This window comes from Dendrobates tinctorius, unplaced genomic scaffold (assembly GCF_039654945.1).
Source record: "Dendrobates tinctorius isolate UK_male_01 unplaced genomic scaffold, ASM3965494v1 ptg000120l, whole genome shotgun sequence".
Lineage (NCBI taxonomy): Eukaryota > Metazoa > Chordata > Amphibia > Anura > Dendrobatidae > Dendrobates > Dendrobates tinctorius.
The window spans coordinates 29,260,236-29,272,745 of NW_027361788.1; the positions used below are offsets into that span (position 1 = coordinate 29,260,236).

The window sequence follows — 12,510 nt, forward strand, 5'->3', positions numbered from 1 at the left end:
CCCTCAATGATCATGCATTTATCACCTATTCTGTATTGTTTACAGGACAACTCCCCTTTAAGCACGGTGGCTCAGTGGTTAGCACTGTTATTTTGCAGCACTGGGAGACTGAGTTTGAATCTGAACTGGGACAGCATGTGTAAGGAGTGTTTAGTGGGAATTTAGTAAAGCGCTGCAGAATATGATTGCGCTATATAAGTAAATATAATATGAGGATAACCAGAGCTTATACTTCATAAGAACTCCTCATTTATAGGTATGGCTGCAGGATATGGGCCTCCTGGAACAATTTGCTAGCTGCTGGACTGGATTTATGAAAAGTCAAAGGGACCAACAATTTTGGAAAATCTCACTTTAGGATCCCCTGTAATATACATCTATCTATTTATATATATAATATTATATTTATATATATAAATGTATATTGCAGGGGATATAGTTATATACATACATATAAACACATACAGTTAAGCGCAAAAGTTAACATACCCCAGCAGAATTTTTGCTTTCTTGGCCTTTTTTTCCAGAGAGTATGAATGATAACACTAAAACTTTTTCTCCACTCATGGTTAGTGGTTGGGTGAAGCCATTTATTGTCAAACTACTGTGTTTTCTCTTTTTAAATCACAAAGACAACCCAAAACATTCAAATGACCCTGATCAAAAGTTCACATACACTGGTGATTTTGGCCTGATAAATGCGCACAGAAGGTGATACAAATAGGTGTGAATGGCTACTAAAGGTAACATCCTCACCTATGACCTGTTTGCTTGTAATCAGTGTGTGTGCATAAAAGCTGAGTGGGTTTCTGGGTTCCAGACAGACTCTTGCATCTTTCATCCAGCCTCTGACATTTCTGGATTGTGAGTCATGGGGAAAGCAAAAGAATTGTCAACGGATCTACGGGAAAAGGTAGTTGAACTGTATAAAACAGGAAAGGAATACAAAAAGATATCCAAGGACTTGATAATGCCAGTCAGCAGCATTCAAACTGTGATTAACAAATGGAAAATCAGGGGCTCTGTAAAAACAAAACCACGGTCAGGTAGACTAACAAAAATTTTATCCACAACTACCAGGAAAATTGTTCGGAATGCAAAGAAAAATCCACAAATAACATCAGCTGAAATACTGGACTTTCTGAAAACTAGCAGTGTGGCTGTTTCAAGATGCACAATAAGGAGGCACTTGAAGAAAAATAGGCTGCATGGTTGAGTCGCCAGAAGAAGGCCATTGCTGCGCAAATGCCAAAAAGTATCTCGCCTACAATACGCAAAACAGCACAGAGACAAGCCTCAAAACTTCTGGAACAAGGTAATTTCGAGTGATGAGACCAAAATTTAACTTTTTGGCCACAACCATATTCGATACATTTGGAGAGAGGTTAACAAGGCCTATGATGAAAGGAACACCATTCCTTCTGTAAAGCACAGAGGTGGATCGCTGATGTTTTGGGGATGTGTGAGCTACAAAGACACCGGAAACTTGGTCAAAGCTGAAGGAAAGATGAATGCAGCACCTTATCAGCAAATACTGGAGGCAAATTTGCAATCATCAGCCCGGAAGATGCGAATGGGACGTACTTGGAAATTCCAACATGACAACGATCCAAAACACAAGGCCAAGTCGACTGGTCATTGGCTACAGCAGAACAAAATGAGGGTTCTAGAGTGGCCAGCTCAGTCTCCTGACCTCAATATCATTGAGCCACTCTGGGGAGATCTCAAGCGCGCAGTTCATGCTAGACAGCCCAGGAATTTACAGGAACTGGAGGCTTTTTGACAAGAAGAGTGGGCAGCTTTACCATCTGAGAAAATGAAGAACTTCATCCACAGCTACCATGACTACTTGTCATCATGATTTAAAAAGAGAAAACACAGCAGTTTGACAATAAATGGCTTCACCCAACCACTAACCATGAGTTGAGAAAAAGGTTTGGTGATATCATTCATATTCTCTGAAAAAAGTGCAAGAAAGCAAAAATTCTGCTGGGGTATGTAAACATTTGAATACAACTGTGTATATATATATATATATATATATATATATATATATATATATATATATATATATATATATATATATACATACACACACACACACACACACACATACACACACATACATATACTGCTCAAGAAAATAAAAGGAACACTAACATAGGATTTGGTATTTTAGTGTTCCCTTCATTTTTTGGAGAAGTATATATATATATATATATATATATATATATATATATACACACACACACACACACACACACACACACACACACACGGTATATATATATATTCTGTTGCTTCAATTTCCTAACAGCTCCCCCACAGGAAAAATGAATCATTACACAGTTTTTATTTAAAAAAAAAAAAATCAGACTTCGGGATAAATGAGAACATTTGCGAGGTGTACAAAAAGATGAGGATCCTGAATGGGGGCCCCCTCAAAATTTCCTAATAGGGGATCTGAAAATAAAAGACCAATGATATACATGTGTGCCTGTGAAAGGGAGGGTCTTTGGAGGGGTAAGTCTTTACCAAGCAAGGATTCCTTCTATTACTTTTATTAAGGTTAAGGGGGCTCAAATCCCAAATAAGCACAATATTCCATTTAATGGATGCCATTTGATCAGCCCGCCTGTATAATGATAATTCCTACGGTCGTAGTATGTACCAGCTCTTAATAAACCTTTATAACTATGACGCTGGTGTACGTGGAGTCTGATCTGTGCAGGGTGTAGTATGTCTTTAATTCCCAGCCCGCTCGGTGATATTCTGAGCTTTGAGGGTGATGCGAAAACAAGTTTTCGACCCCGAACAAGAGACAAGCCTGGTTGTTTCACTGAAGATCTGTGCCGACTGTCTTCTCTCTCCAGCCTCACATCATGATTAATTTATCAGGGGCTTATGAATATGCAGATGAGCTTGCTTCTCTCCAGCATCTCCAGCTATTTTTTTTAAAGGGCCAGTCAGGATTGGCTGAAACAGCATCTTTCCATAGCAAATTCCCCTCACATCAACATCATCTCCCAGCACAAAATAAATGAGGTGCCAGCAATGCACTGAGCTGTGTGCACCCTGAGCTCGGTGTGTGATGTCTGTCACGGTGCGTTTTTTTTTTTTTAAGCCTTTCATATTGTGTGTTATGGCTATTGTATTCTGTTATCCCTTCCAAAAAAATATATATATTTTTTACCTGCTTGCTGTGAAGCTGAAAAAAACCCATCTTGTCCTAATCCTCCTCCTAACAGCTGCGGAGTTGTTACAGTGTATCAGATCAGGCATTCCTCTCCTGCAACACAAACCCCTGTTAATGTGCACTGATACACTGTCGCAACACACCAGCTGTGCCAACAGGGCTAGATCCAAACGTATTCTTATCCTCCAAATGTACACAAGGAATGCTAACGTTTACTAGCAGCAAGCAGAGATCTTGCCTTTAGTACATCTTAGATAGTTGAAGAACTTTTCATTATGCAATGGTTGCTCCTTATTAACATACAAACTCCTTTAAGGATCAAAGAAACACTACTGGCAAATCAATTCCCTGTGTTTTGCCTAGTGCCGGTCCCTAGGGGGTGGAGCCTGTCATAAGGATGTTCTCATTGGTGTTCTTTGAATCATTCTTTGATGCCCTGCCCCTGAAGATCTTATAGTTTCTATTTTTTTATACCCTGTAAAAAAACACACAAAAACTGAGATCTTTAATGATCAGATGAAAACTAATAATAAAAAGAGCATTGGATTGGTTGACAAAAACGGGATCTGATTAAACGGCTGTAATACATACTCTAGAATAAAGTCCATGTTGCTTTAATGGTGTTTCCAGGATTAATAAACAACATGGTTGCTTTCAGCCACTCCTGTCCATGGCTTGTGTGAGGTATTGCAGCTCAGCTCTATTTATGTGGTTGAGTCTGAATTGCAATACCAGACATAACCTGTAGTCAGGTGTGGAGCTGTTTAATGGAAGAAAACGGCCATGTTTTTCTAATCTTGGATTTTCCCCTTTTACAAGAAGGGAGGCCATTTTAACTCCTTGATTGGCACTTTGGATGAAGTCTAGTTTTAGTAAATTAGTTCTAATTATCGAATGTAATGCACATTATACCGGGAAGAAGGTTCCAAGTAAGTCTACAAGTTGCACCATTTTAATCATACCACTTTTTTCTCATGTAATTATATCTTGAGTCAACTGTGAGCAGATATACCCCGCAGGACACATTAAAGATTACTTGCCTCCAACTCAACTGGACATATTCACTTTTACCGTACTTAAGGATAGTAATTCTCTGCCGAATTGGGGCCACGGAAACATCCTAAAATAAGAAAAAAAAATTAAAAAATAAAGTCAATGGTAAAATAAATGGTATCAGAGTCCAAAATAAACCCCTACATTATCTTTTCTTGATCCATGCTATTTTTTTCTGTAATGTATATATTTTAGTTTTTTCCTCCACCGCCTTTGTTAAAATTTTATAGGGTTATGCTTTTTCTTTTTAAGCTATGGCATACAATTCTACAAGGCAGGCAAAAACTGGGCTATGACCTTGGATCTTCCATGTTTCACAGCCGGTGCTCTTAACTACTCTGCCTCCCTTCAGAAGTGGCCTGATGGTGCAAACATAAAGACTCTGCAACCCTAGTAGGGAACAGCTGCGTGGAGGAGAGCGGACATTTGCATACAGCAGATAGCATTCATTCATGAGCACACATGGACACCCACACATATGGGAACTCAGGTGACGGTGGGCGACATGCTGCCCCCCACCTCCCCCCAAAAAAGTGGGTATATAAATGACACCGAGTCACAGCGGAGGTTTCATCATGCCAACCATCCATGCACATTGGAGGCAGCAATATTGTGCAGTGAGCCAACTGTGTGCTGGAGGCACCAGGAACCTCACCCCTCTATAACAATGTATTCAATATACACATCATTTTACACACGTGTCTTTAGCCCTCTCCGTATTTTTACATTTATTTTATATCTTAAATGTTATATTTGTATTTCTAAAATAAAAAAGGAAAAAAAAAATATATAAAAATATATATAAAGGAAAAAAATATATTAAAATATATATATTTATCATATATTATATTTTTAATGTAATAAAATTGAAAATAAAATGTGCGAAAAAGACCTACAAATTTTTTTTCCTTTTTTTTGTACTTTTTATTTTCAAATTTTTCGCATAAGTTTATTTTTTGCCTCCATTTTTTTTTTCTCACCACAGACTACAAAATTCTTCCAAAATGACAAACCGGCAATAAAAATAGAAAAATAATAATTTCAATATATTTTCCTAATTGATACGAATGGCGCCCCCTATATCCCGAAAGGTGCATTTCTATCATATGAAGATATTTTTTCATTGGTGGTCCCAATGCCTACGCGGTTCTTGTGTTGTGCGCGGCGCACTCCGAGCGCCAATTTACCGTCACCTACGTGCGGAATGCAGGATCCTATCTGCAGTTGCTATAGTGATGTGTTGATGTGTGTGTGTGTGTCCCTGACGGGGCCGGGAAATTACTCTGGGCAAAAGTGGCAAGTGCAGTTGCTTTGGTAACCCCACGACGTGGTGGCGGCTGCTGCTGTAAGGCTACTTTCACATTTCCAGATTTTAAATCCGGCGGGCTGCGGCGAAAAGTTGTCAAACCTGATCCGGTAGGAGCCACAGCCCGCCGGATCATCTGTTTTTTCCGGATACGGTGCAGGAGAGGGTGAGGGAAAGAATCTTCGGGCATGCGCTCTGCAAAAAAGCGGTCCGGCGCTGTCAAAAAACGTTGCATGGAACGTTTTTTTGCAGACGCCGGACTGGCATTTTTTGCCGTTTCCGGCTAAAGCCGGACACGCCGCATGGCCATCAGGCGCAATGCGGCGATAATGTAAGTCTATGGGAAAAAAGCCGGATCCGCTGGCAGCAGGCGCCGAATCCGGTTTTTCCATTGCTTCAAAACGGAAATGTGAAAGTAGCCTTACAGTGTGTCGGCGCAGGTTGTACTGGGATGGGGTGCGTGTCCGGGGAGGTATGCGGAGAACTTTGGTGTCATTGTGCAGCCACTCCTTATTGTCAGGTACACAGAGCTACCCAGCCAGACTAACCAGTTCAGGAGAAAACACAGTCTGCTCCAACTGTGCTCTTATTTCCATAACCCCTTGGCTTTTTCTTTCCTGCAATGCAGGAGCCATTCAGCTCTCCCTTCACTGTCATGGACCCTTCTATGCCATCCTAATAATAGCCAGCGCCCCCTCTCCTCGTCGCCTTCCTTTGTACAGCCGCCTCTTCCCTTCCCCTCTGTGCGGTTTATCAGCTGCTCCCAGTATTCAGCCCTATACGCTCTTCAGATGTAGCAGAGCCGAATCTGTCTTTTGTCCGCGATCGTCGGCGCCTACCGTTACTATGCAAAACCCACATTACGGCCAAACAACGCACTCGGCTCTGCTACATCTGCTGTTTTCTGCCGCACCAGGCTGTATCCTACAAGCCTGAAAAACCGGCTGCTATGCGCGGATTGCGTTTCCTTACGTTGCGACCCTTTACGTCAATGACCGCCATTCTTCAAACCCTTACGAATAATATATCGGGGGGGTGTTTTACAATTTTTAGCAATTTAACGGAAATGATAAAATAACATTTTGGAGACAAATTTCCCATTAAAAGGGTCTAAATATAGATTTTTTTATTCTTCCTATATCCAATAAAATAAAAAAAAAATATATAAAATGCACCGCCGTGGTTTTTGGAGATAGACAGTAAAATGCGTAAAGGTAAAAAAATATATATATATATATTTTGCATTGTAAACCCCTAATATTTCCTTTTGCCCTTTGATGCGTAAATAAGTTGAGCTATAGAAGCTTTGAAGAAAGTTTGAAAAATCACAGCAATCCCGCCACGGTGTGTCAGGGGACAAGAACTGCTAGTGATAAGCTCTTTCTGCAAAAGATTTGGAAATATTGGTATTATCACACCTTCCAATGGAGCCCCAGGCTGCAATTCCCACAGAGCGCCACTAGGAGGAGCTCTGGCAACTGCTTACAGGCGCAGCACTGGGACTAGATTGGTGCCTTCCTATAAACACAACCTCTTATTCTCTAGCACAAAATAAAACTAAAAATTGGAAAAAAAAAAAAGCCAATTCAATAGTCTTATGTTAAAATGTAGCCGGGGCTTTTTCTCTTAATTGCATCTACTAAAAGCGAAAAGCCGCGCTTCTATCCGCTCACCCGCCTTTACGGGATTCAGTGGCCATAAATATAAAATAGCGGTGCGATAGTCTGCACAGAGCGGGGTCGATGCGATCGACTGAGCTGTTCTGCTAAAATCGCAACGGCCTGTTTTATGCTTCTCGTGAACTTTTCCGCTCGCCTCGGTGGCGGAGAGAGATTTAGAGCCGGACCCCCAGATCTCATGGTCGTTGCCCCCCTCTCTCCGTAGAGGCAGAAGAGCGGATATTCCCGCACGGTTGGGGCGCTGCATCGCTCATTTATAGGATGATTTGGGGGGGGGGGGTCAGGCCTTTATATTCTGAAGGGAGGAAAAAAAAAATATATAAGAATGAAAAAAAAAAAAAATCACCACCAAGTGGCTCTGATAACAAATCCATGGGAATAACCCCGCACATGAGCAGAGGACGGAGGGACGACACTTTCATCAGGACCAGCTCTTACAGCAGGATTATTCCCTCCCCAAAACCATCCTACAGAAACCCCTGGCGCCAGAGCCTTGACTCACGTGGGCACAAGGAAGATGCCAACTCCACAGAAGTGCTACAACTACATTTAAAGGGCTACTACACCTCAACACCTTCTAAATGTTGCCAAAACTACAACTCCCAGCATGCACAGACAGTTGATCTGACTATTCTCTGATTGAAGGGGAGACAGGATTGGTTTTTTTCTCTACTATTTTGCATACACAGTCCCTAAGTCTCTACATGGAGAATCAGTACCCAAGAGTCAAATCTGTCTGCCCTGGTTGATAACAGAGAACAAGATGTTCAAGCAGAAGGAAGGGTGTATATACCATAAAGGTTTCCCCATGTTAGAGCAGAAGAGTGTGTGTATATACCATAGAGATTTCCCTATGTTAGAGCAGAAGGGTGTATATACCATAGAGGTTGCCCTATGTTAGAGCGGAAGGGTAGATGTATATACCATAAAGGTTTCCCCATGTTAGAGCAGAAGAGTGTGTGTATATACCATAGAGATCGCCCTATGTTAGAGCAGAAGGGTGTATATACCATAGAAGTTGCCCTATGTTAGAGCAGAAGGGTAAATACCATAGAGGTTGCCCTATGTTAGAGCGGAAGGGTAGATGTACATACCATAAAGGTTGCCCTATGTTTGAGCGGAAGAGTGTGTATATACACCATAGAAGTTGCCCTATGTTAAAGCAGAAGGGTGTATATAAAATAGAGGTTGCCCTATGTTATAGCGGAAGGTGTATATGCCATAGAGGTTTCCCTATGTTAGAGCGGAACGAAGGGTGTACATACCATAGAAGTTGCCCCATCTTAGAGTGGAAGGAAGGATATATATACCATAGAGGTTGCCCCAGCGGAAGGAAGGGTGTATATACCATAGAGGTTGCCCCATGTATTAGTGGAAGGATGTATATACCATAGAGGTTGCCCCATGTTATAGCAGAAGGAAGGGTGTATATACACCATAGAGGTTGCCCCATGTTATAGCAGAAGGAAGGGTGTATATACACCATAGAGGTTGCCCCATGTTATAGCGGAAGGAAGGGTGTATATACCATAGAGGTTGCCCCATGTTATAGCAGAAGGGTGTATATACCATAGAGGTTGCCCCATGTTATAGCAGAAGGAAGGGTGTATATACCATAGAGGTTGCCCCATGTTATAGCAGAAGGAAGGGTGTATATACCATAGAGGTTGCCCCATGTTATAGCAGAAGGAAGGGTGTATATACCATAGAGGTTGCCCCATGTTATAGCAGAAGGAAGGGTGTATATACCATAGAGGTTGCCCCATGTTATACCAGAGGTTGCCCATTCCACTGCCGTGTTGATCCCCTGGATTAAATGAGGGGGTCTAGCATTGGTTGACTGTAACCCTTATTTAAATGGATGGTAGGGACCCAAAGACAAAGTAGGGGCATATAAACACTACAGCCCCGTATGGGTAGGGGTGTGGTGGTAGCCATTAGATTGAATCAACTTCTATCCTTTTAAGTGCCCCCCATGCTCTACACTGTCACTGAAGTGCTCATTACCCAAAGAAGTCAAATTGGTCAAGATTATTTTTTAATAATTTTTTTTTTTTTTTTTATTTAAGATTATAAATTTAAACAAATAAATCTGAACAGTTTTACCCGGTGATATACAGTTCAATATACACAAAATACAGGTCATCGGAACACAAAAATAAAAACGTTTGGCAACGTCAGATCTGGTACACATAGTGCTTGTAAGTGAGTGTTGGCACGGCAGGCTCGTCATCCTAAACCACCTTTTTACAACAAAAGGATTAAATGCCAAAAAAACAAATATATAAAACAGAGAAAAAAAACAAAACAATAATCATGGACAGATCACGTGATCGAACTTATGCTGGTTTCATGAAGTCAGATGAAGGCTGAAATTAGAACAAATGAACTTGAGAGGAGGGGAGAGGGGGGCGATGCGGCTGCACAGGGAATTTAGTGTTATCATCAGAAGGTGACAGGTCCGGCTTTATTATAGTCATGGATTTGGAGGGGGGAGCTTTATCAAGTTTCCAAAACAGCCCCCCCATCCAATATGACCCCTCTAATTTCATGATGGGCAGCTCACAACACAAGGAATGGAAGATAACCAAAAAGTTACAATGTCACCATTTCTGCCTTCATCTTACAACTTTACAATAGACTGGAGAAGACCCATGATGAGAAGTGAGGACCTGGGTTATTGTTCCTCCAGGACCTTCTCCTGGTCCTCCAGGAAGAATAAGCCAGGAGTCCTCTGATAAGTGTGGAGATACATGGGGGTGGATGGGGAATTGGACCCTTCACCACCACCAAACCAGGTGAGGAACCCATCATGGGAGAAGTGAGGACCTGGGTTATTGTTCCTCCAGGACCTTCTCCTGGTCCTCCTTGAGGTTCTGCAGGAAGAATAAGCCAGGAGTCCTCTCATAAGTGTGGAGATACATGGGGGGGTGGATGGGGGATTGGACCCTTCTCCACCACCACCAGACCAGGTGAGGAACCCATCATGGGAGAAGTGAGGACCTGGTTTATTGTTCCTCCAGGACCTTCTCGAGGTCCTCCAGGAAGAATAAGCCAGGAGTCCTCTCATAAGTGCGGATACATGGGGGATTGGACCCTTCTCCTCCACCACCAGACCAGGTGAGGAACCCATCATGGGAGAAGTTCCTCCCCAACTTGTGTGAGGAGCCTCCTCAGATCTGCAGCCAGTGCCCACAAATGAGAACATTAAAAAGACCTCCATTAGATAGGTGCTTCTCTGCTTTGTAAAAATAAAGTCCAAAGATATTCTGGTCTGTACAGAGTCTAGAAAACCTCGCCACTATACAGGTGCCCCAGCCGCTAGAATGCCACGATGGCTCGAGTCCATGCCCCCAGGCTGGCCAGCGCCTGTTTGCCACATAGGTGCCCGTTCAGACTCTGCTCAGTCTCTGCCTGGCGGCTCATCAGTCCCGAGAAGCCGGAGCCGAAGATGGAGATCAGGTTGGAGATGTTGGAGGAGTCCGTGGGCTCCGGCGGTGCCAGCTGTGGGCAGAAGTCCTCGTACCTGCCCCTCTTGCAGGGCACGAAGTGCGGCTCCAGCTCGTCGTCCTCCCCCACCAGGGGGTACCTGCGCTTGGGAGCCGCCGGGAGCGCAGCCGGGCACGGGGCGCCATGGCACGGGCACTGCGAGGCGCAGCAGTCCTGGTGCAGGAAGCCGTTCTCCACGGTGGTCACGACGTGCGTGTCCAGGTCCAGCACCGTGGTCTGGCTGCAGTGGGTGCCGGCTCCGGCGGCTTCCTCCGAGCAGCAGCTCCGCGGGTAGAAGCTGCCTCCCTGTAAGTCCTTGCCGGGGTGCGGGGCCAGGGCGCACGGCGGCAGCTCCAGCGGCTCCTCCACGGGCTCCAGCATGTCGGGCTGGATGCGGGGCAGCTGCTGCATGTCGTCCTCCTCCGGGATCTGCAGGGGACTCAGCTCCGGGATCTCCTCCATGGCCGGGGCGCACTCCATGGGCTGCGGCGGGAAGGGCTGCCGCCGGTACAGCTCCGCGTAGCGCTCGCTCAGGTAGAGCTGCCGGGCGTTGCGCAGGACGTAGGACACCAGCAGGTTCTTGTGCAGCTTGATGCCGCCTCTCTGGGTGCGGGAGCTGTGGATCTTCCGCAGGGACAGGCTGATCAGGCTCTGCGCGTCCAGGGCGCACTCCATGCTGGACGGGGACGCCAGCAGCCGAGGGGCTCGCACGGACTCTCTGGGCACACCGCAGCCGCCTCTCCTCCCCTCTAGCCCGCCAAGCTCAGAGCTGCTTGTGCCTAATCCCCAGCTCTGGGACACTTATATACCGCTAGCCTGGTCCCGCCTCAGCCAATCAACTGCGCGGATTCACCACGATTGACAGCTAAACCACACCTCCCTTCACCACTTATAGCCAATGGGGTCAAGGCGGGCACTCGGTGCCATTCAAACGCTGGAGCTTTGCTCTCTGCCGGGAGAGAGAAGCCAGCGGTACAGGCAGCAGCAGAGCTGGGGGCGCGGGCACCGGTGCCAGGACGTGGGCACTGCCAGGCTATGACACCCGTGCTACATGGCAGCAGCACTGCTGGTAGGTGCACCGCCATAGAATATGCTCACCCAGCTGACCTGGGCACAGCCATGCCACTGGCACAGCTAGAGATGTGGAGGGCACAGGCACACCCGGGTCTGGTGCCAGTCTGCTGCATAATGAGGCAGGATTAGAAATGGCAGGTGATCAGTGGGGGCCCTATTATAGTGCAGGCACAATACACACAGACAGTGATGTCACAGGGACGCTGCATACCTCAAAGTCACAGTCCAGGGACAGTGCCCATAGTGATGTCACAGGGACGCTGCACAGTGATGCCACAGTCCAGGGACAATGCCCATAGTGATGTCACAGGGACGCTGCATACCTCAAAGTCACAGTCCAGGGACAATGCCCATAGTGATGTCACAGGGACAATGCCCATAGTGATGTCACAGGGACGCTGCACACAACAATGCCACAGTCCAGGGACCAGAGGCGTATCTAGGCTTTCTGGCACCCGGGGCAAGAATTCGGTTCGGCGCCCCCCCAAGTGCATATGCGACTTGCACACTTAGCCATGCACCCACGAGCTGCTCTCCCTAATGCTCTCAATGTTCAGTAAAAAACTGAGAGAAGCAGGAAGAGAAGCTCGTTGTCACAGGGCCATACCTATGAAAATCACATATGAGTGAAGTGTCCATGTGATGACTACTGGAACCTGCAGAGCTGAATCCTGACATTGCAGCTTCTGAATTCTCACAACGAATGCACTGCA

The 12,510-nt window shown here is 45.1% G+C and overlaps 1 protein-coding gene across 1 annotated transcript; it reads right to left on the bottom strand.

The window, feature by feature from the left end:
- Positions 1–9,265: 9,265 nt before the first annotated feature.
- Positions 9,266–11,512, bottom strand: IER5L (immediate early response 5 like). The gene has a single exon (XM_073541020.1). It carries the CDS (start codon positions 11,396–11,398, stop codon positions 10,556–10,558), a length of 843 nt encoding a protein of 280 aa, XP_073397121.1. The 5' UTR covers positions 11,399–11,512; the 3' UTR covers positions 9,266–10,555.
- Positions 11,513–12,510: the final 998 nt, after the last annotated feature.

What these genes read in the sequence shown, in the direction of transcription:
- IER5L (XM_073541020.1), bottom strand. Translation starts at nt 11,398, where the DNA reads ATGGAGTGCGCCCTGGACGCGCAGAGCCTGATCAGCCTGTCCCTGCGG.